Source organism: Topomyia yanbarensis, chromosome 2 (genome assembly GCF_030247195.1).
Source record: "Topomyia yanbarensis strain Yona2022 chromosome 2, ASM3024719v1, whole genome shotgun sequence".
Taxonomy (NCBI): domain Eukaryota; kingdom Metazoa; phylum Arthropoda; class Insecta; order Diptera; family Culicidae; genus Topomyia; species Topomyia yanbarensis.
The window spans coordinates 390128478-390156390 of record NC_080671.1 but is presented as its reverse complement, the minus strand read 5'-3'; the positions used below and the strand labels follow the sequence as shown (position 1 = coordinate 390156390).

At 38.3% G+C, this 27913-nt stretch overlaps 2 protein-coding genes across 6 annotated transcripts in view; both read right to left on the bottom strand.

Annotated features, from left to right (window-relative positions):
- LOC131684772 (uncharacterized) overlaps positions 1–27913 on the bottom strand; it is a 736395-nt gene that overhangs the window by 337100 nt on the left and 371382 nt on the right. For 3 of the 5 annotated variants that reach the window (XM_058967908.1, XM_058967909.1, XM_058967906.1), the window contains one exon: positions 19912–20056. The gene's annotated coding sequence lies outside the window, so the exon portion shown is untranslated. The remainder of the gene's footprint in view (positions 1–19911; positions 20057–27913) is intronic. The other 2 variants (XM_058967910.1, XM_058967911.1) reach the window with 1 other exon arrangement.
- On the bottom strand, positions 848–2104 carry LOC131680817 (uncharacterized). The gene has a single exon (XM_058961528.1). The coding sequence runs from the start codon at positions 2102–2104 to the stop codon at positions 848–850; it is 1257 nt and encodes a 418-aa protein (XP_058817511.1).

Below are 27913 nucleotides of genomic sequence, written 5' to 3'. Positions count from 1 at the left end.
TTACACGCCCCTTTGAAATTTGTGCCGTTGTCCGAGAAAAACTCTTCTGGTGCCCCGCGTTGGCAGATGAATCTACGGATCGCCATGAGGCACGCTTGAGTGCTCAAACCATATACGACTTCTAAATGGACAGCACGAATCGCTAAGCAGGTGAACAGTGCGATCCACCGCTTCTCTTTGCGTCGGCCTACCGTGACTCCAATTGGACCAAGGTAATCCACCCCAACTGAACTAAACGGACGCAGGTTTGGAGTAACTCGCTGAACAGGAAGAGAGGCCATTTGAGGTATTGCTGGATGACATCTATTTACTCTGCACCACATGCACTCTTTCATCACTTGCTTTATCGTTACCCGCAACTTGGGAATATAAAACCGCTGCCGCAGTTCATTGAATACGGTCTCGCGATTTGCATGACCCAATTTTTCATGGAAATGGTGGATCAGCTTCTTGGTTATTTCGTGAGTTTTTGGTAAAATTATTGGGAATTTCATGTCGAATAAAGCGAATTCTGACTTTTTCAACCGGCCGTTCATCCGTATCACACCATCGGTGTCTAAAACTGGAGAAAGTTTAAAAATCTCACTCGATTTTTCAAGCTCAATCGAAGATTGTCCGAGTTTGCAATTTCGGTTTTTTAGCAAAATTTTTACTTCATCTGGAAAAGCTTCTGCTTGAACTTGTCTCCAAAGCACTGTCTCCGCTTTCTGCAGTTCCTCTTGCGTAAGCGGCATTGGAATAGATTTGTATCCACCTTTTAGTAGTTTCAGCTGGCCTATAGTAGTAGCAACTAAAGTATATATCGGAAGTCCTACTCGCTTGCGCCGGCAATTTTCGATAAATCGCCCTATTTAAGCCAGCGGGAAATGTTTTGTACGTTCATCAAACGCTCTGGAACGTTAACGTCGTGGAAAAGAGAAAACGCTCTCATCTCCTCCTTTGTACCCGGAGCTGGTAGCACCTGCCTCGGCCAGTCCTGCTCGAGTTGGTACATAAGTTCTGACCCTTGAAACCATGGTCCATCCGATTGTAGCGGCCGTCCTTTGCCCCACTTAGTAAGCACGTCAGCGATGTTGAATTTCGTCTCGACCCATCGCCAGTCGGATACGCTCGTCAACTCCACTATTTCCCCAATCCTAAACGCCGTAAGCTGCTTATAGTTGTGTTGCTCAGGACGGATCCAGCTAAGTACCGTTGAAGAATCGGTCCAAAGAAATCTTCGCTGAATGAGGAAAGAATGACTCGACTGAATACTGTGCATCGCTCTGGCTCCGAGCACTGCCGCCATAAGCTCGAGTCGTGGAATCGATTGACGCTTTAATGGCGCCACTTTCGAACGTGACATCACCAAAGAACACTGAACTTTGCCGTTTATAATTGTCCTAAAGTAGGCAACGCAACCGTAGGCAAACTCACTAGCGTCCGTAAATATATGAAGCTCTATTTGCCCATCAGCTGAGACACAGTTAAAATAGCAACGCGGGATACGAATAGCATTGACTTCCGGTAGCAAGCTGGTCCACCGTTTCCATTTAGCAAAACTACTGTCATAAATTTCATCGTCCCATTGGCAACCTGTGCGCCACAAATCCTGAACTAGCATCCGGCCATGAATGGTAAATGGGGCGAGCAGACCCTGCGGGTCAAAGAACCCCATTACACAGCTCAACACAAGTCGTTTTGTAGGTCTCGTGTAGGTGACGTCGATATCTGGAGGGTTGAGATCTCTTATACGGATTTGATGGTATATTTCGCGGATGTCTGCTCCGAAAGCGATCCGACGTTCTCTGAAGCGGTTGATTACAGTCGTGAGCGGTACCAGCATATCTGGCCCTGTGAGGAGCTGCGAATTGAGGGAAACGCCCTTCACTGTTGCCGCTGCATCCCATACAAGACGGACTTTTTCTAGCTTTCTCGGATGAAGAACTACGTTTAAAGGAAGGTACCAGACTTTAGGATTGTCGGATCCAGACAACTCATCTTCAGAGGCTAGGTGAGCATAGCCTTTCATCTGATATTCTTGAACCTGCTTGCACACATTTTCATACAACTTCGGCGACTTCGCAAGTTTTTGTTCCAGATGCTTCAGCCTTCGCATGGCCATCGGATAACTGTCCGGAAACTGCGGATCATCACATTTCCCTAACAGTCCGGTTTCAAAATGTTCACCGACTCGCTCGGATGTCCCGTGCTCTGCAATCTTCCTTAGACACCTGCAGCACTGTCACGTTGCTCTCCTCAACAGCGTAGTAGGTCTTCAGCAAGCTATGCAGATCTTCATTGGTCACTCTTTCGTGGAAACCGACAAGGGGTTCGACAGGGAGAGTGTCTACTTTAGGTCCGTACACAGTCCAACCAAGTTTGGATCGGACGGCGATTGGTTCTCCCGGTCTACCCATTCTAGATTCTATCGGTGCGAATGTGTCAATATTGTTCAGACCGATGAGTATGCCTGGGCGTTGCATCTCATATGAGTAGATTGGAAGCTTTTTCAGGAACTTGTATTGTGCTGACAACTCTGCTGCCTTTAGTTCCTGGTGTGGGAGCGTAAGTTCATCTACTGTTCGCACCATTTGCAGTTTAATTTTGTTCCCCGATCCTCGCGCAGAAATCCAGAGATTCATCCGCATCGAATTGCTTTCTACACGAGTGACATCTGCTGTCCATTTGATGGTAAGTGGTTCGTGGACACCAGCGACGTCCAAACGGTCGGCCAGAGACTTCTCGAGTAGAGTGACGGAGGCTCCTTCGTCTAGAAAAGCAATTGTGTTCACCGCCTTGTTTCCATTGTACAGCGTCACTGGTAGCATACGAAACATGATTCGCTCGTTTGTTCTTATATGTGCATTGATTGCAACCGACTCTACTCCGTTATGCAACAAATAATGGTGACGATACCGTTCGACGATCTTGATTCGATCAGCCAGTCTCATTTTTTCAAAATCCTGGCAGAATCGTAAACGATGATCGGTTCGATGGCAGACTTTGCACTGCTTCCTTTTCTGTTTAGTTATTTGTATAGCTTTAGTTTGTTCTTCCTGCCCGCCGTGGTGATTCAGCGTTCCTTTCTCCCTGGCTCGGTTTCTGCTGGATGCTTCATTCGACAACGGTTTGTAGACTGCACTGCCCACTCCAGCATTTGCTTCACACGCTTCGGATACGATCATTGACACGAAATCCGTAAACGTTCTCAACGTCACCACACTTTTGCGTTTCTTATAGCTCTTGAATCAGCAGTGGATTCATCAAATGTTGGTCAAGTTCAGCAGCCTCAAGATGGTCACACAGTTGTTCCACTGCATTCCCGAATGGGATGAAACTTGCCAATTTGTCGGCTTTCGGAGACTCTAGCCCTCTTACTTTCTCCAAGTAGCACTGTAGCAGTTATTCACGTTGCCCATACAGTTGACGTAGCTTTTCAATTGCTTTTGGGACTGATCTGGGTAACAGCAGTTGACCGCGTACACTGTCCAAGGCAGGACCCTTCACACTTTCTTGCAACCTCACCAGATTTTCGATGTCCGCGAAGCCACAAGCCTGATTTGACGCTTGATATGTCCCTATAAACAATGGCCATTCTTCCGGGCGTCCGGAGAAAATTGGCAATTTTTTCGTAATGCCTTGCCTTGCCGCCATCTGCATCCTCGTCGGTCCAGTTTTCCGTTGCCCCAGCCCGTGAACGCTAGTTTTGCTTTCCACCTTTCACCTTTGCTTCCTATCTCCCGGTATTACGGCTTTCTGTGCAACGCTTTGTGACAAAATCTCAGGCGGAATCCCAGTCAGACGAACCTTCTTCATCGCCATATTCCTCTTCTATCTCGCTTTCATCGCATGACCGGTCGGTTTCTTGTTCATGACGCTTTTCTCCTTTCTTTAGGTAGTGTTCGTCCTGTTTTTCACATGCCCCTTTGGCTCCAACATTTGGATTGGGCAGCGTTGTATGTACTACGGGTGCAGATTGTACTAATTCACCCGAGAAGCCTTCTTCCGGGTCTTTCATGACCAGCTCGTTGATATGATGAGCTTCCTTTTCGCTGGGTCGGAAAAAATTAAGCCATCCAACCTCTGTTGTATGTGTCCCATTCGTGCCTCGTACGAATCGCGAATCTGTTGTATTCGATCTACATGAGCCATCTTTTTCTTCAAATCTTCCTCATACATTTCTTCTTCTTGTTTAGCCTGCTTCTCTCTTAACACTTATTCCATTTTCGATCGCTTCTCCTTAAGGGTTCGGTCCATCTCCATCCGCTTTTCCGCCAGGATTCGCTCGATCTCCATCTCTGCCTCTTTTGCCTTTTGCTCCTGTTCTAACGCTTTTAGTTTGCGTTCTAGAACTGAACCGGTTTGACGATCGGACTTCACGCTAGACCTATCCGAACCATCATCCGTTGCAAGCGTCTTCTTACTTCTCTTTTTCGCGGACTCCGCTTCCCGCTTTTTGCGATGATCATCGGCCTGCAGCTGGCAAGCATCCGCTTGACAGTACCAATTCTTTTTGGCATATTTATCCACTGATTCCAAGCCCACACAACGACCGTGGAACCATACATCGCAGGAATCACAGCAGATCATGCCCTCGGCAACATCCGACGTCTGATGACACACCCCGCACGGTGTTAGAGTGAAATTCGCGGCTTCGTCCATATTTGAGGTTATATCCATTATTAATTTTTGATTGTCACGATTTTAAATATTTTTGTCACGAGTTGTGTGATTTAAGTTCATGATTTCAGGTTCTTAGATGCGACTTTTGTAACTTCTGTTCATACTATCGTGAAATTTTAGTCATGAAAAGATCAATTCATGTTTATGATTTCAGGGTCTTGGTCACGATTTTCGTAATTTCTGTTCATGTTATCATGATATTTTATTTTAGAGCTTACTTTCAAAGAGTAATTAACTAATGTTCATGATATCAGTAGTTTTATCATGGTATTCGTAAATTCTCTTCGCCTTGTCGTGATCTATTACTTTTTGGTTACTTATGGTTTTTTACTCGAAATAACGTGACAATATGAACTGGATCATTGAAATATGACTCATTCGCGATATCAGGTTCTGTGAACTATATCACGCACACTATTTGAGGTTCTCAGTGTAGTTTTCGTTTTCTGTCCGGACATCACAATGAACCTTATCAAATAAATAACGATGTTCGGGGTTCTAATAGCTTTTTATATCTACTGCTCGTACCTATTACTGGTCGCTAGCAGCTGAGTATTTCATAAAAAAGTGAATGTAACAAAAATAATTCCACGAATAATGCTCCAACTTTTGTGATAGAGTTCCCGTAAAAATTCCATTACCATGTTGCATGAAATTGTAAATGATTAGGGATATCTTCTAAATATCACGAGCACACAAATAGATAGTAGATAGATCGTAAATCATGTACTAGGAATCATGAACCAGTTCACGAATACATGAATAATATTTTATGATTTCGTAAACTTTCACGAAAACGAATGATAAGTTGTGACTATTAAACTTGGTATCATGACCCAGTTCACGAATACATGAATAATATTTCATGATTTCGTGAACTATTTCACGAGCACGGATATTGGATCGTAACTAATATATTGAGAGTCATGAACCAGTTCACAATACATGAATAATATTGCATGATTTCGTGAATTATTTCACGAAAACGAATGATAAGTTGTGACTATTATACTAGGGATTATGAACCGGTTCACGAATACATGAATAATATTTTATGATGTCGTGAACTATTTTACGAGCATGGATATTGGATCGTAACTAATATATTAGGAATCATGAACCAATTTACGAATGCATGAATAATATTTGATGATTTTGTGAACCATTTCACGAGCACGGATATAGGATCGTGAGTAATATATTAGAAATCATTAATTAGTTCACGAGGATTGAATGGATTCATGAATAAAATTCCGAATTTCGTGAAATAGTTCACGAAAAAATAGCCAGAATATTTGATTTTGTGAACTATTGTTCCTATAACTGTGAAAAAAATCATGAGTCAACCTTTGGTTTTACAAATAATGTTCATGTGAACTAGTTCTTGGCGGAAACCGTGACTGAAGTTCACAAAACAAAATAAAAATTTTCCACTAATGAAAACGTTATGCGGGCGTTACTGAAGGGAAATTAAACATAATTGTAAAAGCCATGATTTTTGGTCATGGTCATGTTTTCGTAACGTAAAAACGTGATTGTTCCAGAATTCATGACACTTTATTCACGATTTTGGGAATGATTTTTTTTCGGTGCAAAATTTCTCGTGGAGTGTAATTTTTAGAAAAATAAAGTGTGGTTAATACGTACATACCAAAACAGTGTTAATTTTATCAGGCACGTAATTTTAAACATTACGCAATTTATCAAAACATACACCCCAAGAAAAAATCAATAAAATTTAGATCTCCTGAGCCAGAGCATTTCGGTTTGATTTTAGTTTTGCATCACATACGATTTTATGAAACAAGTCATTGGCATTCACAATGGCGACTTTTTAAGTGTTGTTAAGTTCAATTTTATGAAACTGTATGACTGCACATCGAATCAGGAATCAAAAAACAAACAAATTGGCTCGATTGGCACGTTTCCTATGGTTTTGTACCTTGCCATGTCGCCTTATAACTTTCCTGGTGGAAAAGGAAAGCGAGGAAATGAATAGTGATAACCCAATACAATCCCAACACAAACCAGTACACAGTCTGTTTTCTGCGCTCTCGAAGGAATAATGAACCCAACCGATAAAGCCTATAGCTCTTTACCAAACAGGGTTTGGAACAATAACAAGAGCCGTAGCGTGGTCTTCTGGTGCCCTTGGCTGTGTTTCAGTTATGCGCCCCTTTGGTTTTTTTTTGTTTATTTTCAGTAGGCCTCTGTCCGCACTGAGGGCCAATCACCGGTGCCAGAAAGGCCACTCCACCATCGGGATCCTAGATATCGGCCTATCAACACATGGACCGGGAACAACGGCTTCACTTCCCTTCCAAAGGAAGACGTGACAATAAATTTTTCACCTCAGAGAATCTCAACGACCTCGGCTGGGGTTGAACCCAGGCTTACTGAGGTGAGCGTTGATCACGCATACCACTCCACCACCGGCGCCGTCTATGGTTGGTCCATTGTCGATTTTTTTCCATCTCGACCGGATTCTCACTGAAAACTGAAAAAATTAGCAAATGTAAACAATACACTCTACAGAGAAACTGGGTAAAATTTGTATCATTTCTGTTAAGTACGAAAAAAGTTAAGAAAGTTAGAAAGTGTCGCAATAAATTTCGATTCACCCTTTATTTGAATTACCAATCCAACTGCCGTTATATAACAAACATTGCCTACCCATCCTTTTGCATATATGAGTTAAACAAAGATGTTTTTATGATCTGTTGCTCATATATATTTTTTCACATTCTTCGTGCCAGTTGCTAAGAAAATCGGTATTATATATAGACTGAAGATAGGTATAATTTTTTTGCTTTACTATCCTTTAATTTGTTTTAATTGTTTATTTGTTTTAATTGTTTAATTGTTTTAATTGTTTAATTGACGGCGCCGGTGGTTGAGTGGTAAGCGTGACCGCCACTCATTCCAGTTGGCCTGGGTTCGATTCTAGCCGAGGTCGTTGAGATTTGAAAAAATCTGTGGTCACGTCTTCTTTCGGAAGGGAAGTAAAGCCGTTGGTCCCCGGTCCATGAGTTGATGGATCGATATCTCGTCCAGATAGTGGAGTCACTTCTCTGGCGTCGGTAAAGAAGAAGTAAAATCCAACTTCTATACTTACTAACAAATATCCTCCTCCCGTGATACTTGTGGAGTGCGCAGTAGTATAATTATCTACTGATTCCCTGTGCAACTTCAGCTAGTCCAGATCGATAACGGAGTAGCAGCCAGGGCTGGTCGCACAAACTCAAGCTCAAGCTTTAATTGTTTTAATTGTTTTTCAATGTATTTATTCTCCTCTAATTTCTGTCTGTTCCTTCGTATTCCTAACGTTTTCACTATACGTCGGACTCGCAGCCCGTACATAAAAAAATTCTTCTGGTAAAATCCAGCTGGTAGTAAAATTTATGTCGAACAGGATCCGAATTACCGTTTAAAATCATACATGCAATCGATCGGATTATTTCCGATCTTCTTTTCGATCAGAGATAAATCGTTAAAGAATTCTAAATATTTCGAAAGAACTGACACAGAAATATTCAACCGTGACAGATATCTCGAAAATTCGCCATGATCGGCTTAGAATTGTGAAACTCTGTCTTAAGTAAGCAACGATGTTACTGCCGGTAAACCTTTTACGAAGGGCTACCATGTCTGCATACCCGCTCACAAAGTTGAGATCGACGGAGTGTTCATCATTCGATTTCGGGGTGTAAAGGATCTTCCGTGAGTGAAGATTTTAAATGTCAATCGCAGAGGACGGAACAAAATTGAATGTCCCTTCAAGCTTACATCGGGTGACCTTTGATGGAACTGTTATGTCTAATTACGTCCTGTTCGACAAGGTTCGCCTCTGTCTATTTCGCTGTGTGTACCACGCATCATGTGTTGTACTAAACACAAACGATTATAAATTATTAAATTTAAACGAGTATATTGTATAAAAATTTATAATCATTGTATAAAAAAGCTCCCGATGTGTCGCGCAGAAAATGATTAGGATGACTCTTGCATTGGGAGTGCTGAAAAGTGTGCCAATTATGGGAAGAGTCCATATGATCTGTTACCATTCCCCGCGTACCAATAGCGTCTGGAGAATTTGAAACGCTCTCTTAAAAGATACTATAATCATTATTTTGCAAAAACACTTAAGAGAGCTACGCTACTCACTACGACAAATCGTTATGATGTCTTGGCTCAGGAAGAGTGCGGCTCTGACGATTCCCTTGTGAGGACATCTGCAACTGCTGCTAAAAACTATAGGCTGATGAGATTTCGTGTGAAGGCTAAAATTTTTCTCTTGAGAGGCCGTATAATGTAACAGTTCGAGATAGCGCTGACACAAAACCGAAGCAAACAGACTCTGGTCTTGGAAGTTTGAGATCAAACAAGGAGTTTCCAGTTCTTCCATCAGCACCAAAAATATTATATGGTTTAACATTTCAACAAGAGCTTCAAATTAGTTAAGGACTAGTTAGGTATAGGTTTGGTACCAGTAACTTCTGGTTAATGCTGAATTCTTCCCGGCACCGACTTAATTTCTACTGTTCGGCAAGCGGTTGTCATTGCCAATCAATATGATCTGTCCCATATACGTTTCTTTGAAATTGAGAAATCGAGCTAGAAAGTTTGCAATAATTTTCGTTACTTTTTAATTTCAAGTCTTTTCATTTGAAATGTTCTTGTCGTGCAACACAAACACGTTCGTCATTTACCCTTTTATCCTGACAGATCGTGCTCCTTTGTTGTTTACATTAACTTTCTTGTTCAGTTCGACTTTCGAACGATAATCCAGTGTGTACCTGAAAATGGCACTCATTCTGACTTATTTGATGACTTATCCCATTTATTTTACAAAACAAACCCAAAATTTAGCGCCCTTTAGAGAACCAAAATCTGGATACGCAATTACATTATTACAGGCAGTTATATATCGAATGATACGAAATTCCGAAATCGGATTCACAAAGATCACACGAATAATACTCAGTACGCTGAGTAGTAGCTATGTGATAATTATGTTTGCGATGTCCAGTCAGTAATCTGACTTGAATACTGCAATTGTGTTTGGAAAAATGCCAAAAATTCTTCGACATTTTCGGACTCATCCGACAGAAAAGTTTAATTGACAAGTCCTAAAAGTGAATCTTGTTCTTTATCCAACTAATCGACAGTGATGGAACTGGTTCTGGACCAACGAAGTTAGTCTGGCCTATTTGTCCCTCCAATCCTGCCCAGTAATACCAGAATGACCGGGTACACATATAAGGTAGATCATTTTTGAAATGCTCAGTTGTTCTATTTGAGCTCGACATACGATTACTAATTTCGATCTCGGATCCATCGAACTAAGTCGTTTTAGGAAAGCCTGACTGAGCAAAAAATAAATACTATTACCGCAAAATTCCCTGTTGAAGTGCTGATTGTACACCACACAAAATCGCGAAAATTCCGCTTGCAATACGGTGCTGAATCTACCAAGCAAATGGGATTGGTCTAATCTCATTTCACGACAATAGACACTAGCGCCGGATCAGCCCTCCAACAAATTACCACCAGTGTACGTATTCTTTAAGTTATCGCTACATACAGCCAGCCTTTCCTCGCGAGGAGAACTTCTCATATTGATAGTGTTAAAAGGAAACGTACATGTAAGTGTATGCTCACTGGGAATAAACTCATCCCTCAGTAACTATTTGATACCACAGTTTTGTGCGGCTAGTTGCACGATCCATTGGGTTCCTGTTCCAGATACTGGGCTCTTAAGGCTCAACTGAGACGGCCTCGAAAAGTGTCGAAAAGAAGTAGCTTTGTTTCACATCGTTGGACAAATCTGTACTAAATCAATTAGTAGTATTCTAACAATCACCTGAACACATTGATTTATTTTTATTAAGATTGTGTAAAGGGTATCTAAATGAACTGCATTTTCGTTTTCGTTCGTGTTTTTGATGCATCCTCAGTTGAACCTTAAGACGATATGCAAATGAAAGTACTTCTTGTATTAGAAATATATTTAGTGGATTAATGTACAAGAGTGTCTCTAGAGCAGAATTAGGTGTTGTCGTGAACGCAAAGATCTTCGCCATCAAGACCATCCTCTGAAAATGGATTAACTTTGACTGGATTGTTGTAATTCCTTCCTATTGCTACCACCCAAGGCACCCACATGCCAGTATTGGTTCAACAATTGTAGTGTAATGTAATGTGTAATGTGTAGTGTAATTCTTTGTTGCGTAAAAAGCACCATTGATGTTTTATTTGTATTAAATGATAGTCTAACATGACGACACCAATGCTCAACAACATATAAAGCTTGCTGTATCAAATCAAAAAGTGTGTTGATTCAAATATCGGTGATCATTATACGATAATCATCGGCGAAACCATATGTCGGAAACCCAAGCTCATTAGGTTTCCTCAATAAGCCATCGGCGACAAGGTTCTATAGAAGTGGCGACAGCCACGGGCACTCGGTTTCCTTATCTCTACTTGTCTTGATGCTGAGTACAGATATCGGTTGCTAAGCATCGCGTGTATCTAATTCGTAATATATGAAGGTGCTCCATGACCTCGTGCTGCTTCCAAAATGGATTCCGTTTGACTTTAGTTTTGCATCACCTACAGTTTCGAGAACGAGTAATTACTTAATTAAGTATTACTACTTACTACTTCATAAATGTTGTTAAGCTCAATTTTATATGACTGAGCGACAAAAGTAACATGATTATCGAATTTCCATCGTCTTTCATGTAAAATTTAATAAAACATTATTACGTTTTGTGAAATTATATCTAGTTTCAGATTACGTTACTGATAAAATTTACATTTTTCTGGGTGTGTAGTTCTCAAACTGATACTATATGAAGGAGCTATCAATAAAGAAATTTCCTGACAACAATTTTAAACATATTTATAAATTTCTATATTCATACGGAAGCCCGGACCTATTTGTCGGTTGAGGTAAGTTGGCAGTGTCCCTTTTTCATCACTTTCATTAGACACATGGTGCTGTCACTAGTCATACACTCCAAGGAACATAAATACATTCGTCGATATGTTTATGTTACATTACATTTTGTTTTGTAGAAGTGGTGGAAATTATTGTGTTTTCGACGTATACAGTTTTCTTGAAAAAACTTTCTACAAGATCTATAAGAACCTCTGAGGCAATTTTTTTTCTATTCGTTTGCTTTTTCCTGGCTTACCGCCAAATTACCCCACAATTTGTAAAATAAGGGCAAATCATCAAAAACCATTGATTAAATCCTGAGATGCAGCCAACAGGCTGCCTTTTTAGGCAACGTTTTGCAGATAGTTTGATCCATTTTTCTTGCGTTAATTTCTCGAAAAACTAAATAAAATACATAATATTTCAAACATTCAGAATCTTTTTCTAAAAGCGCTGTATAATCTTAGCCTCTTTTTCGAATTAGAAAAATCTCTTTATAAAATTGTTTAACCCTATATGCAGGGTTGGGAATCGAACCCGGTGAGCTGCGCATATGACAACCGATTTACTTACTACGATATACGAGTCCCTCATAATTTATTGTTTTACGTGATATTTCTATTCTATCCTGTTTCGTGCCTTTGGTTTATTGAACTTGTACGCTTTTAACTCTTACGTCCCCAGCCCCCATTTCACTGAGAATGTTAAATTTGTAAATAACGTATGCGGAATAAAATTTGGACAAAATTCAAAAGGCAATTTTTTTTGTAGAAAACCATTTATTAAATGTTCTCTCTATATGAAAACATTTGTCAGCTTTTTAACTTAATGTAGAAAAAAATTTGAGCTCATTCGAGAAGCTTTACGACAGTTTGCAGGAACTTTTTGCAAAGGAGTCGAAAAAATTGATGTTGGCATATTTTTAATTTCTTTCTTAATTTTGATTATCATTTTTGTTAGTTTTATGTCGAAAATTATGAGCATTTACTCTCTGCTTCATATTATCCCAGAAAAACCTCATTTGGACGCAGTTGTGGTACATTTGGAGGGATATCAGCCTTTTGTACAAAATATATACCACAATCCTCCAATGCGCCAAAACTTTTTTTTGGCATAATAGCTAAGTGCCAGATTGAGCGTTCGCTGCCAATTTGTTCACATGGTATCTCCTAGTGGGTCGAAATTAACACTGGATATTTGAAATAAGTGTGCCTAGAGTATGACGTTTAGTATGGTGCTTTGCGCAGGGTTGCATTTTTGTTTTAATGCTGGAAGCGTTGTCCAAATTTCATTCCGCATACGTTAATAGTTCTCAGCAGGGACGATTTTCGGCTGGTTTCAAAACCCGTCTTGCAGCACTTCAAACTTCATGATTTTGCAAAACAAGCACACTGAAAGACATTTTGAGAGCATTTGGACAAAATGGCCACACTCTGGGATATTTCGGGAACCGGGTTCCTCCGGCAAAGTAGACACTTTTGGACCCTTTTGAAACCCTGTCTTGCGGCATGTTAAACTGCATGAATTGGTGTACGCTACAAGACATTTTGAGGGTTTTTGGTCTAATTGGCCACACTCTGGGGTATTCCGGAAACCTGGTCCCTCCGGCATAGAGGACAATTTTCGACTGGTTGTAAAACCCGTCCTGTGGCACGTCAAATTTTATGATTTTGCTAAGTAAGTTCACTGAAGGATATTTTGGGGGTTGTTGGTCTAATTGGCCACACCCTGGAGTACTCCGGGAACCTGGCTCCTCCGGTAAAGAGGACAATTTTCGACCAGTTTTAAAAGCTGTCATGCGATATGTTAAACTTCACGATTTTGCAAAACAAGTAGGGTGATGATTCTATTTTCACCATACTAAGCAAATTGATTCACTATTTCGGTAATTGCTTAGCTTTCAATCAATGGAATGCGTAAAAATTGACATCAACCGCTTTGTTTCGTTGTTAAGAACCAATATAATAACACAAATGCGTTGAACACGATAACATTCTCGTGTTTGAGCACAATGAAAACTCGAATCGAGTGCCCCTATTGTTGCGCTACCATTTGACTCAATGCGTTGAACAAAGATGGCAGAGACTGCTCTAACCAACGGCTTCAAATGGGTAGGGTGATATTAGAAACATGGCGCAAATAGGCTCATCACCATATTCTGATGGCCACATTCCCAGGGTATTCCGGGAACCTGGTTCCTCCGGCGAAGAAGACACTTTTCGACCTTTTTGAAACCTTGTATTACGACATGTCAAAGTTCATGATTTTGTAAAAATAATGTGCACTGAGGAATATTTTGAGGATAGTTTTACATTTGATTTTAATTGAACATGTCGTTGAATTTTGCGAGTCACGTAATTTAACTCTACATATGGTGTTTGTTTAAAGTGTGAAATTACATCTTTCATGTAAAATTAAACAGAACATGGTTATATTTCGTCATTTCGTCAATTACGGTTTGTTAGATTGTGGTAAGTTTCGAAATACCTCAACGGTAATTTTTTTTTTTGGTGTGTAGAACACTAGGCGCACGACCAGACAACATGTTTAATGTCGCGATAGCCGTCACCGCAAGCGCAGAGAACGCTTTTTACGACCCCAATACGCCGGAGATGCGCATTCAACGTATAATGAATGGACATGACCCGAGTTGCCATCCGAAGGAAGTCACGATGTTCATCCATCCTTTTTAACCAAGGTTGGTTGATGCCTTTGGGATTCTTAAACTTCCAGTATCCCACAAAATTTGCCAATTTTCGAGCGGTCTTTAACTCTAAATCAAACTGAAAAATTTGATAAAGCTGCGCGATGTTTCACAAATATTACCTTCTAATACCTAAGTGTCCGCCTTCTCATTACCATTCTAATCTAAGTGTCACTTTCCTTATTACCCGGAACAGATCAAAGCGAATGAACTCAAACTAATATTTACATCAGGCAATCCGGAACGATTTCAATATAAAGAATCTAGGCTCCCATATTCTCTCCGGGAAAATTAGGAGTGCTTTCCATGCTCCATCGATCGAAGCGCCTACTTGAAACTGTAACGATGTAGACATGGTTGTAGGTAAATATAAAACCATAAGTTTTGCGGAGAAAATGCTTAGCGCTACTATGTTTTCTGTCAGATAAATTTGTGTGTTTGAAGAACAATTATTACGTTTATATACATTATTATAATTTCATCGCGAAACGTCTATCATTTGAATGTAAATTTACGTGGAATGCTGTTGTCGCCGATAAAGAATTCTTAGTTCCGTGTATTCCGATCAAAGGTCGAATCGAGTACACGACGTAGGGCCCAGCTGCTAAACGAAATATTGTTTCTCTCGTTAATCCGTTGACGAACCGGTGCCAATAACCGCGTTTTTTCAGTTTGTATCAAGTTTTTTATTTGCGTTTCTAACGTCGCGTATATTCGGAAAAAATCGGGCGATCTGACGTTCAAAAAGTCCTCATAGGATCTTTTCGCATACAATTCTGAGCACTCTCTGCTCACAACGGAGTGCGAAACCGTCTACGATTGTTCGCGCCAGGTATTCGTTTCGTCTGACCTTTAATCTCGGTGTAGAAAAACAAGCAAGTCAAAATGTTGCACACTGCCACCGGAGGAATTTCTTATTTTGATTCGATTGTTTCGGATATAGTGGACGCGTAGCTCTTTAAATCAATGGGTACACTAATGAGGCAGAGTACAACGATAAATCTAACGCACTTGGCCGCGCTGGTAGGCATTCGTGTCATTTCCACTGTATTCAAGATGGTCATACTGAAATTGTCGCGAATATCATGCAGTAAGATAGATCGGTTATCAGAATGAAGACAACCCCATGACATGCCGTGGGAGTTGAAATCTTCTCGAACCAGTTGAGGTGCGATGAATATGGAAAGAATATCAATAAATCTTTGCCTATGATTCGGATTTAACAAGCGACAACTTCAATACCTGGTACCGAGCAAAGGATAATCCGATTGAAATAATAGCAATAGTTTTCGGCCATGGCGAATAATGCTAAAATTCAGGAAGATCTACGTCGGAAGTAAACCTAGAAAAATAATATGACTAAAATATAAAGACACTTGAAGTTTTTGATATCCCATGTGGACTTTCCGAGACCAGGAGCCAATGTCTTGATCCTCTCCGCATTTTACACACCGTGCCTTATTTCTACAATAGGTTCTTCAGTTCATACCTCGGGTTACAAAAAGGCGAACAAGTAGACGAGCCCCGTTCAAAAAAATATAAAATTCAAATTATGGAAGAACAAATCCGGCGAAAGGCTCGAAATGAGGCTGATGGAAAATATGTTTTCTAATACTCCTCGATTTTTACTGAACACAATTGCTTGCAAGAATTTACTCTGACTGAAACACAGGGATCTGGAGGGAGCCACCCCCTATTTCGCAATCAAGGCCCTTCTCGGAGTCTGCACCATCAATCTCTACTTCCCGGGCGGGTACGAAGACAAAATATTTTTTGTACACGATCGAGTTTTTTTTAGTTAGATCATGCGATTTATCGATGACGTTAAATGGCTTATCTTTGCTCCGGAAGTAGACCATCCGGGGGCCGGTTGTATTAGATATAATTTGTATCGAAAATGGTACTATTTTTGCCATCGTAGAAATATTCAAATCCACTTCCACTAAGCCTGAAAGGATATCGATCGCCGGAGATACCCATCGGCTCACACTCAGCTAGCTTCAAAGCACAGTCAGAAAAAAGCCGACTCGGAATTGAGGTGGGGTATTTCGGTCATAGTTAAATAAAAAAAATCCATCACGAACTTCAACAGTAAGGTAGCGACTGCATAAAACATTAACAGTCCTTCCCGTCATGTACGGAAAGCAAGACATATAGTTTGGATCCACGTATCCGATCCGAGAGTCCGGATCCAAACTCTTGTCTGGACCCAATCAACAAACCTGGGCCTGTTTCAAGTCCTGACCTGGTAAGGGGAAAAGGGACTGGTCCATTACCGGGTATTGGTCCATTACCGGGTATTGGTCCAGATTCTGGAACTTGTCCGGATCGGGAACTAGTCCAGATCCGGAAACTGATCCAGATCCGGGAGGTCCAAATTTCGGAACTGGTCCAGATCGGGAGCTGTGTCGGATCAGGAAACTAGGCCGGATCCGAAAACTGCCTAAAATTTTTCTTTCACTATCCAAGTTACCCTATAAAAATTCGTAATTCCGCCTATTTCTGCCAAAATTGGTGCAGATTCCGGCCTGAATTTGGGTAGAAATCTGCCAGAACTCCGGCTGGTTTGACTCGATACTAATACTAATACTAATCGACCGAATTATCCTACATCGTCATTCCACAGTTTACTACCTTTTCGGCAATATGAGTTTAATACCGCAATGTGTAATTGCGTAGCCTGTTGCCAAAAAGGCTATAGAATCTTACCCAAAAGTAATAGAAACATGCCCGTTGGATTTTGGGTGTAGTATTCAACAAACACATTTTCGCTGAGCCGTCGGACAAACAGCCCTGTTAACAAAGAGTGTTTCCAAATAGCCACCAGATATTATCAGGGAAATTTCATTTTTACTTACACACGCCATATCTGAACTTTCGTCAGTACGAGGAGAAATCACTTCGAATCTTACTACCCACTCGGGAAAAAGGTGTTCCGCCGGCCCTGTCGGATTATCCCTGATAGTGGCCAATTAGACCAAAAACTGTCTAAATGTTTTGCAGTGTACTCACTAAAGCACTGCGCTAGGTCAATTGTAGCGGGCCGTCATTCAGAATGCGATATTTATTGTACGGTTCAGGTATGTACGGGCGCAGGGACTTCGCGATTGCGTGTATCATCGCGAAAGTGCTCGAGCATTTGTACGTTAACGTGTTCGATCGCAGGTGCGTTTGTTAGGAGTCGCCGAGATACATGTTTATCCTAAAAAAAGAAATATGAAAAATGTCGGAAGATGGGGTTGGGGTACTTTTGCCCCCCCAACGCCGCCTCTGGCTACGCGTCTGCGACGTCCTAGCAACACTCGATTGAATACTACGGACCAATCATGCCGCAGATAATTACTGTTTTCATAAAATTCATTATTTCACTTATTTATAGATGTCATACATTTTACGGAACTGAATACAAAATAGCTGCACATATTTTCGATGAGATGGGGCAAATATCTAATGATTTCCTTTAGTGCAGCGAAAATTATTCGCATTCAAAAACTGGGAAATTGCTTCAGGTGAAAGTTTTGAAGCGGGCTCCCGTAGTGAAATTCTATTTCGTGTAAAATGCAGATGAAATATGTTAGTTGGAACTTGAATTAGATTTATTGAAATAGTACTTTGGTCTCGAAATTTACTGAAACATACTGTATAAGTACATACGAAAATTGAAAAAAAAAAATACATCTACTTGATTTCGATTTGTTCAGAATTTCTTTCAAAGTGTTCAACGGTCCTCCATTTACGGTATCCATTTCAAAAGAGGAAGCTTATACGATAATAGTTCGTCTCGATAGATCCAAGCATAAATGGCTCATTTAAAGAAAAGTTTTTATTCCAACAACGTTAACAGGAAGGGATTACGTCAAGTCTAAAGCTCGAAACTCGCACCGATAAGCTTACACTCGTTGAGAGTAAGTTGAGCTCTGAATTAAAAATAAAACTATGCTTGTCCAGCCGTGTCAACCGGCCCAACTAACTGCAAACATCCATTTTCCGGGATTTTCCACTTCTTATCCAGTGCAATATTTCCAACACAAGCAGCAGTTCTCTCTCTTTGTGTTTTCCATGTCTCTGCACAATCCCGACACAATTTATGTTTGGCTCTACTATTTATTCAACATTTTATAGTCGCCGTTCTATTTGCGTTCCGGATTAGACCTCACTTCGGAGTCTGGCTTTGCCATACGGACAAGACTTTTCAATACAATTGTGAATAGTGCACTCGTTTCGTGCCGCGCTTTTTCGGTGCCCAAATACGGGTTTGTTCCCAGCCTGCGGTACGGGTACCGCGGAATGCTTTCACGCCACATATAAATACATTTATTCTCCCCCATTATCTATGATAATTCAGCTTGATTCAATTTCGTTACGAATCTTTCAACCAGAGACTCCAGGTCGCGTCGTCGTCGTCGTCGCCTTCGTCGTCTTTCCCGTTGTCATTGGCGCTACCGCTGCCGAAGCGGGATGCATTTTATTTCTATGACCTCTCACCACCCACCCTGTAGTCCGATAGCTGGGGCACAAGATGGCCATCTTGAATTTCATTTCTCGACTACCAAGACGAACGACACAATTATGCAAATTTATATAAATACATCTACTGGGAATCTCGTACCGAACTCTCGACCGAACAGTTGAAAACAAACAGATCCGTTCGTTGTTGGTTTGTTCCGCACGGGACGGTTCCCAGGCTGCTTGATAAATACAGTACAGGACACCGTTTCCGTTGACTCAAATTGGGATAACGAGCGATTCAAGGTTGGTCAAATTTGTAGGCTATTTTGTGTTAGGCTAAACTAATGTTTGTCTAAGGACAATAGGGCACCTTATTTATAATTCCTGAAAGCTATTGGGGCCATAAACACGAACACTTATTTTTTTTTATCAAAATCGATGCTTTACTTGCAAGGCAAGCCAAGTTTAAAATTTAAAAAATCCTATTTCATGAAAAAAGTGGTCGAAATTGCAGACTCTTCACTAGCGAAGATTTGTTCTAATGCAGACAATCGGATTACTAAAGCCCATACAACGATCTACTGTGAGGCTATTTTTAATATAAAAATTAATTAGTCATGGCTGAAAGGTTTATTGTTCGAATCTTTGCCATTTTTTTTAGTAAAGTGTCTATAGTCGAAAGCGGTCTTCAATAATATCCATATTTATCAATTTTATCAATTTTCATTAATATTTCAAAACAACGAAGTTCGATTAAAAAATATATTTAACCGTCAGCTGAAACCGTCACTGGCAGCACTAATTCCGCGGAATCGAATCTGATTAAACTAAATAATCTGAAGATATAACTAACATTGGATCCCATGATATTTAGATTAAAATTTTATATTTATTATTAAACTGAAACCAATGCAAAATCTTAATTCTGAACCAATCCGTGGAATTTTTCAACCACTGTGCATGTACTGAGAAGAGCAATACTAGACAAGTTGGGTACGGATCAAAATAAATAATAGCAACCGGCAAGTGATGGAAAACACAGGGACAAACGGCACAAATTCTAGACAATAGATTGTGCTGGTGATTGTATTGCATTGTGTTTTTTTTTTCTCGCACGCGTCAGTGAGAAAAGAAGGACGATACTTACACCGGGAGTTGTTTGTCCTGAAGTTTTTCTTCGGTGGCAACTGTTCTTGGATTTGTGTACTGACTGGTAGCTTCCTGGCTGACAGAGTGGGCTGAAGATGAGAAAATCGGCACAATGTGTCACCAGGATTGACTTTGATTGGGAGCTGGAATAAAAGGATAAGCAAAATCGAACATTGGTTAGAGATTGTTGTCGTTGTCACAGTACGCGTTGATTAATGGGAAGGTGAAATGTTGAATAGTATTCAATGAAAAACAGGGCTATTTTCTATGTTTCTGTAATCGGTTGTAGTTAAAACTCTAAAATGCAAAAAATAGAATTCAAGTAATGTAAAGGGTTGAAATGCAATTCGCCAAACATTTTACTATTTGAATCATAATGTGGATACCACTCATTCAGTTTCTGGTGGAGGCGCCTGGTTGTTATGTGCAAGGCCCACTCCAGTGAAACAAAGCGAGTAACTACGTATCATGGAACGTATTTACATTCCTCTATGATCCCTTTGCAAATTTCCCCAAAAGATAGATTGTTTGATTATTTACATATTTCGGATTTCCTCTCGGTGCATATTTTCGCGCAACATTTATCTTCTTGCCGCGGGTGCTTGCAGCTCACTGTTCGATTTAATGCACATGTGAAGTACCTACTGTGCAGTTTTCGTGCGCTTTGTTTTTCCATACCTTTCCAGCAGGAAGCATTCGATATCGGTCGGTGATAATCCTATACATTTCATTATCGATATTTGCGTTTAATGTTTATTCATGGTGCAAACGCTTCTACTGTTCTACTTCCGAGAGCAGGAAATTCATTTTTTTTGCAGCTATTGATACATTTATCACACCACATTTGCTAACGAAAATAAAACTTGAAAGGTTCTTGTTTATTTTTGGAATTTATTTCAACTTTTAAAACAAAACAACTAATATGAGGGGCTATGTAGAGCAACCGATGGTGGATTAATGGATTAAATTCTACAAAAAGCATGATTCATCAATGCAAAAGATTTGTATTGTACACTATATTGAACATTTCGATAAAGAGGCATTGTTTTAAAGTTTCGATGGACAATGAAGAGTAAGAAATTGAGCGACAATAATCTAATTAATAATTATTTGAACATAAAAATGATTTCCGACTCACCAACTATTAATTCGTTATTTTTAGGTATTAATAGTTATCTGGCAGTGGCAGATCCCGAAAAAAATCGGTAGGGGTCTGAAATTTCGATTTTTTAATGAACACTGTACAATATGGAATAAGGAATAATCTAATTTAATGAAAATCAGTGTATTTTTGAAGCAAATTTAAAATTGAAATTTATTTAAAATTTGGGGGGGGGGGGGGGGGTTTGGACTCCAGGACCCTCTTCCTGGTTCCGCCCATGTTTTTCGCTTTGGTTTTCTCACAATTTTATTATCTCGTTCGTTCGTAGAACGTTTTTGAATGTATCTACACACTTAAAAATATTTACATCTCAGAAGATGCACATAAATGGCGCGTCACAATTCACTTCAATTTACATAGTCTCAAGTCTCCATCTCCATTCAACCGAGTTCTACATCAAAAGAGACACAATATTTTATTTCACATCTCAAAACAAGTAAAATTCCATTATTAGACAGCAAAATACGTCGCAATGTTGTTTACATCAAATGTAAATTTCGTTTTTTCTAAGTGTGTATTGTTCAGGAATCATGAATCTGAATATATTCGCTCGATTCGCACTTCCCAATATGATCCAGAGATTTTTGCCTTGCCATGTCGTCACTTTCCTGATGGAAAGAGAGAGGGAGACGAAAGAAAAAAGTACAATCACAACACAAAACAATAAACAGGAATAATGAACCCTACCGATAAAGCCTGTAGCTCTTTAAAGCACTGGGTTAAACAGTAGCATATCCTTCAGTTTTAGCTCCCTGTATATAAGAAACGAGAATGAAAAATTCGGATACGAAATTTTAATTACTGCGGGGCAGTTACACATCAAATCATGTGAGGTTCCGTATTCGGATTCACGAAAATTACGCACGAATAATAGAGAGTAGCCTGACTGTCGCAGCAACAATAAATTATTTTATCGAAAATTCCCTATTAAAGTGCCGATTGTACGCCATCCAGAATCGGAAAGATTTCTGCTTGGATTACGGTGCAGAATCCACCAATCTCGACAATAAATACATAGACGGCTCCAGCCGGCTGGCAAAGGAGGGGCACGGCTTTCCAACAAAATATTTCTTATCGATGATTTAGCAACTAAATACATTTAGAAGCGTAGAATTTTGGAAACTCATTTATTAAGGGGTGGAGGGGGGTAAGGGTTTCAGCGTGAAAAAAAATACTTTTTTCGCGAGTTTTTTAGAACTGCGAAAAGTGAATTGATAAAAATTTTTGAACATCATAGTGTATTATTTCAATAACATTCCGTAATTTTTCTATGCAAAAATATCTACAAACGACTCGATGACGTAGCTTTTTGTAGAACGTCTCTTGAAAAAAACACGATTTGCGGTGTTACCTGTCATTCAAAAACTATTCAACCTATTTCTTACAAATTTTCAATGTAAAAAACTCCTAACCCCTATATTGAGTTTTGAGATATTTTTTCAATTAAGGGTTTACAACAAAAATTCTGCTATTAACTATTAACTATGAAACGTCTACCTGTTCAATAATGAAAAAATAATTAGAATCGGTCAACAATCCATTGAGATATGACCTTTTGAAGTAAACATTCCAACTTTTATCCATTTTTTTTAAATTTACACATTATATTTAACGTTTGGTAGACAACCCTATTTTCATATTTTTTCAGTGCATCATATAACTAACACCTTTTGTACATTATATTTTTGTAATTAAATGGTAAGGTTTTCCTTTAAAAACCGCTACACGTATAAACGATCTAAATAGTCAATGAACAAACATGGAGTCACGCTTGAAGTTTGGTAGAAAACCCATCTATGACCGCATATCACATCCAAACCGTTATAAATTTCGATTCCGTCAATGAAATATTTTCAAACTTGCAGGGGATATACTTGATTACTATATCTTTCGAATTCCATGTACTAAATAAGTAGACAAATATTTTTTTGTTTATAGAGATAGGACCAAACCCGTGGATGTTTGCTGATAGCCTTATGAAACGTGCCATAAAACTTCAAATTGCAATTTGTCTCGAATCTCTCGATGGATCATTCTGAAATTCACTGAGAAGATGCTTGAATACTGTATCTTTCGAATGCCGTATGACAAATTTATGGTCATTTTTTGTTAATAACGGTTTTAGGAACACCGTGCTTTATAATGCATAATGCTATTTTAATTTCCGAAATATGCCTATGTTTTCGTGCTCTACTGTGGTGTAACCCATTAATAAAATTTTGCAATCTTGGTCAAAGAAAATAATGAAAATTTCTTATCTTTGTCGATCCGCTACATATATAAACCCTTAAAGGGGTGACCAGCTATACAAGATCGCAAAAATCTGTTTTTTGTTTAAAGCGATAGATAAATCCAAGAATATATCACAACAATATATGTAGATTTTCTAAGATTCCAGCAGACATTTTAACCACTTTTGTGGCACGTTAGTTTCAAAAATTCTTTCCAAAACTACGTTATTTCTAGAAGACGGCTGAGAAACATCAAACTGAAAGTATGCTTATGTAAATCGGAAATCTTTGTTGTTTCAATGTTTTCAACCAGAACTACCACCTGCACTTTCCCAGTAACGAAATACTTCTTAACCCTTTCATGCCTAACTTTTTTCTAGTGCATGTAGGGTTTCAAAACTATTTTGCCTTGAAAACGGTGGGGTCAAGAAACACGAAAAACCTTTTTTCATAAAGATAGGTGCTTCCCTCGCCGTGCTAGAAGTGCTCAATTTTTATCTACCAATGCTCAATACAATTCTCCTAGAATATTTACAATAGTCCAATTGTGTGGAAAATGTAGCCAAAGGCAGTCTAAATTGACAAGTTTTATCAATTTTGAATAATATTGCAACATAAAGAAGATATATGAAAAATTCATTTTCCGTCGTCAACATTAACTGTTCCTGGCAGCACTGCTCCATCGGAATCCAATCAGACTAATTGCAATAACTTCAGTTCTAGAGCTGGTCCTTGAAACTATTAATACTCAAATGAAAGGCAATAGTCACATTTTTTTAGCTTTATTTGTCTTTGTGAGCAAATTTTGCCTTAATCAAAAGTTATAGCTGTTTAAAAACGTTGTTGTCCACAAACAACATGGGCATGAATGGGTTAACTCCACCATTTTGTGAAGTTTTCCAAATGCGTTTACGAGTATACATAAATTTTCAAAAAGTTAGGACGTTACTTTCCTTTCAAAAAATCATGAAAACAAGCCTCATTTTTGTCTCCTAAAGCAGTTCACCCCTTAAGCGTACCTATTAATTTAGGACTTTTCCAACATAAACTACCCAAACAAACGAAGAATGGGAGAAGGTTCGCCATATTTTGAAAGAAGCAGTTAATATGTTTTTTTTTAACAAGCCACAAAAAATGGTGTAGTTGGAAACGGCTCCGATGGTTGAGTGGTAAGCGTGACCGCCACTCATTCCAGATGGCCTGGGTTCAATTCCAGCTGAGGTCGTTGAGATTTTTCTGAGGTGAAAAAATCTGTGGTCACGTTTTCCTTCGGAAGGGAAGTGAAGCGTTTGGTCCCTGGTCCATGAAAAAATTGGTGCACCGATATCTAGTCCAGGTAGTGGAATCACCTCTTTGGCGTCGGTAAAGAAGAAATAGATCCAACTTCTATACTTTTACTAACAAAAATATCCTCCTCCCGTGATACTTGTGGAGTGCGCAGTAGTAGGGTAAGGTGGGGCAAATCCGACCGTTGGGTAAACCCGACCCACCACTGTTACCAAAAATCAGAAGCACTACGCGAACTAATATCAATGGTGTCGTGTAGAGCATCGAAAATAATCATAATGGTGGCATGACAGCATTTTATTAATCTACATTGAGATGCTCAAACGACAAAAAGTGTGTTTTTACAACTTTTGATTTGACTTTTGTGCATTATTGCTTACAGGATATTTCTGATTGTTAAAGTGATTGCATAAAAAATGTTAGTGGATTTAAATTCTTTGAATAAAGTCCTACAAAGTGCGTAGATGAATTTGATTCAACTTTTTTCATAACTTTTTTTAATTGCATCGTAATGAAAAATGACGCGGTGGGGCAAATCCGACCTCGTAATAGTGGGGTAAATCCGACCGCTTTTTTGCTAAGAAAATGTTTATTTATCAAATTGAAATATATTTTTATTGTTATTTTATATTATTTTTATGAAAAATAATTCACAATTACAAACGAAAGACACAAAAACGTGATGATTATAGTATTCGTCAAGCAATTGCTCCCATACAAATGGGAATATCATTACGTGCTACTGCTCGTGATTTTAGCATTCCAAGATTTACATTGAACTCCATTTTCTTCATGTTACAATTCAATAACACAACATTCATTGATTTATCATTAAAAAACCGATTTAATCCACCTAGCAGTGAGATGAGACATTTCTTACACATTTCACTATTGGATTAGTTTGCAGAACTCACGAGAAGTAGGCACCCAATTAGAGGTGGGATGAAAACAGTTTCTAGTCTTGCACGAATAAAATCTCAAATAAACTGAATAAATTATAGAAATCAATAAAACGACCGAAATAAGAAAGTAAAGCAAAAAATGAAACAATAGGTTTTTAAATTCATAAAATAAGTAGAAAAATTAATGGAAATCATTATAATTTTGATCCAAATACACGAATCAAATTAGATTAGGTTATTACATAAAAATTAAGATTATATTTAGAAATAGTTATAAGATTAATAGAATTGACTCATACTAACAAATTGAATGAAATAAAACGAATGACTGAACATGAAATGCATAAAATTAAAGATACGAATAAAATGAATCAGATAAATCAAATGAATCAAATGAATCAAATGAATCAAATGAATCAAATGAATCAAATGAATCAAATGAATCAATTGAATCATATGAATCAAATGAATCAAATGAATCAAATTAATCAAATGGATCAAATGAATCAAATGAATCAAATGAATCAAATGAATCAAATGAATCAAATGAATCAAATGAATCAAATGAATCAAATGAATCAAATTAATCAAATGAATCAAATGAATCAAATGAATCAAATGAATCAAATGAATCAAATGAATGAAATGAATGAAATGAATGAAATGAATGAAATGAATGAAATGAATGAAATGAATGAAATGAATGAAATGAATGAAATGAATGAAATGAATGAAATGAATGAAATGAATGAAATGAATGAAATGAATGAAATGAATGAAATGAATGAAATGAATGAAATGAATGAAATGAATCAAATGAATCAATTGAATTAAATCAATCAAATAAATCAAATAAATCAAATAAATCAAATGAATCAAATGAATCAAATGATTCAAATGATTCAAATGATTCAAATGAATCAAATGAATCAAATGAAATGCATCAAATAAATCAAATGAATCATATGAATCAAATGAATCACATGAATCACACGAATCACATGAATCAAATGAATTAAATGAATCAAATTGATTTAATTCATCCAGTAAATACAATGAATCAAATTAATGAAATGGATCAAATGAATAAAAAGAATGGATCAACAAAATGAATAAAGTAAAAAATAAATGAAATGCATTAATAAAACAAACGAATCAAATAAATAAAATGAGCTGGAGTGATAAAATGAATAAAAAGAAGAAAATGAGCAGAATTAAATGCATTGATTGAAATGAAAAATTGAACAACAGTAAAAGGTTATAAATTAATATAAAGAAGTAAATTGAATCAAATAAATTATTTGGATGAAATGATTAAAACTGAAAAAGTAGTCAGATTATTAAAATGAAGAAACTGAACAAAATGAATAAACTGGAAAAAAATAATAAAATGCATACAATGAAAACAATGAATGATATGAGTAAAATGCACAAAAAGAATAAACTGATCAGAGTGAATCCAAAGAATGAAACGAATAAAATAAGTAAAATGAACGCAGATGAACAAAACGAATAAAAAGATGCGGAATGAAATTATTAATTAAAATGAAATGGTCATATATTTGAAGCCAAACACATTTTTGAATAAAGATAATGAATAAACCGGATTGTACGAATATGAAAACCATTGCATCAGAAAGTTTTGAAATGTTTTTGAAAATCCCATCTTCTGAGAAAAGGCTAATAAATATGCAATGGACTTTCTAGGGCTTCCATCTTTTTTTGGTTTCATTCTTTTTGTTTTCATGCTTCTTTACTTGACAAATTCAAAGTTTACTTTTTGGTCACATATTCCCGAAAAAAGATTTATGTGCAGAACAGAATTTACTGGTCCAGTATTTTAACGCGCAATTGAATATAGTAAAGTGAGACAAGGTCACATGTGCTTTCAAGCCCCTTGAACAGAGAACGACAGGGAGAATGCGATTCGTGAATGAGACAGGTAAATATTTCAATGTTTTTATTTGCATTGAAGTAAATAGTGTGAAATGTCTAGGCTATGTCGATTGCATAAAAGCCGTGTTTGTATTGTTTCGTTCGGAATTCTCGTGTAGGAAATATAGATAAATAAGTCCTATACAGACCAATATTGTGAAAAAGAAATGGTTCAAACTACTCAGTATATCCAAATATGGACGACGATAAGTTAGAAGACACATTGTAGTTGCATCCCCCATCGAGAGTGGGTACTTTGGGGACTTCTTTTCCTGGATCTAATTTGTGGATATTTTTGGTCTTTGATCCTTTATTTTTCATGAAAGTTCGTCCCAATACAACGAATGTGCAGCTGATACAACTCATGGTTCATTCGCCTGCGCAACGTTCCGTCTTCCATCTGCACGCCACCATAGATGGTACGCAACACTTTTCGTTCGAAAACTCCAAGGGCGCGTTGGTCCTCCACGAGCATAGTCCAGG

Coding starts and splice junctions, on each gene's coding strand:
- LOC131680817 (XM_058961528.1), bottom strand. CDS start 2,104: ATGGCCATGCGAAGGCTGAAGCATCTGGAACAAAAACTTGCGAAGTCG.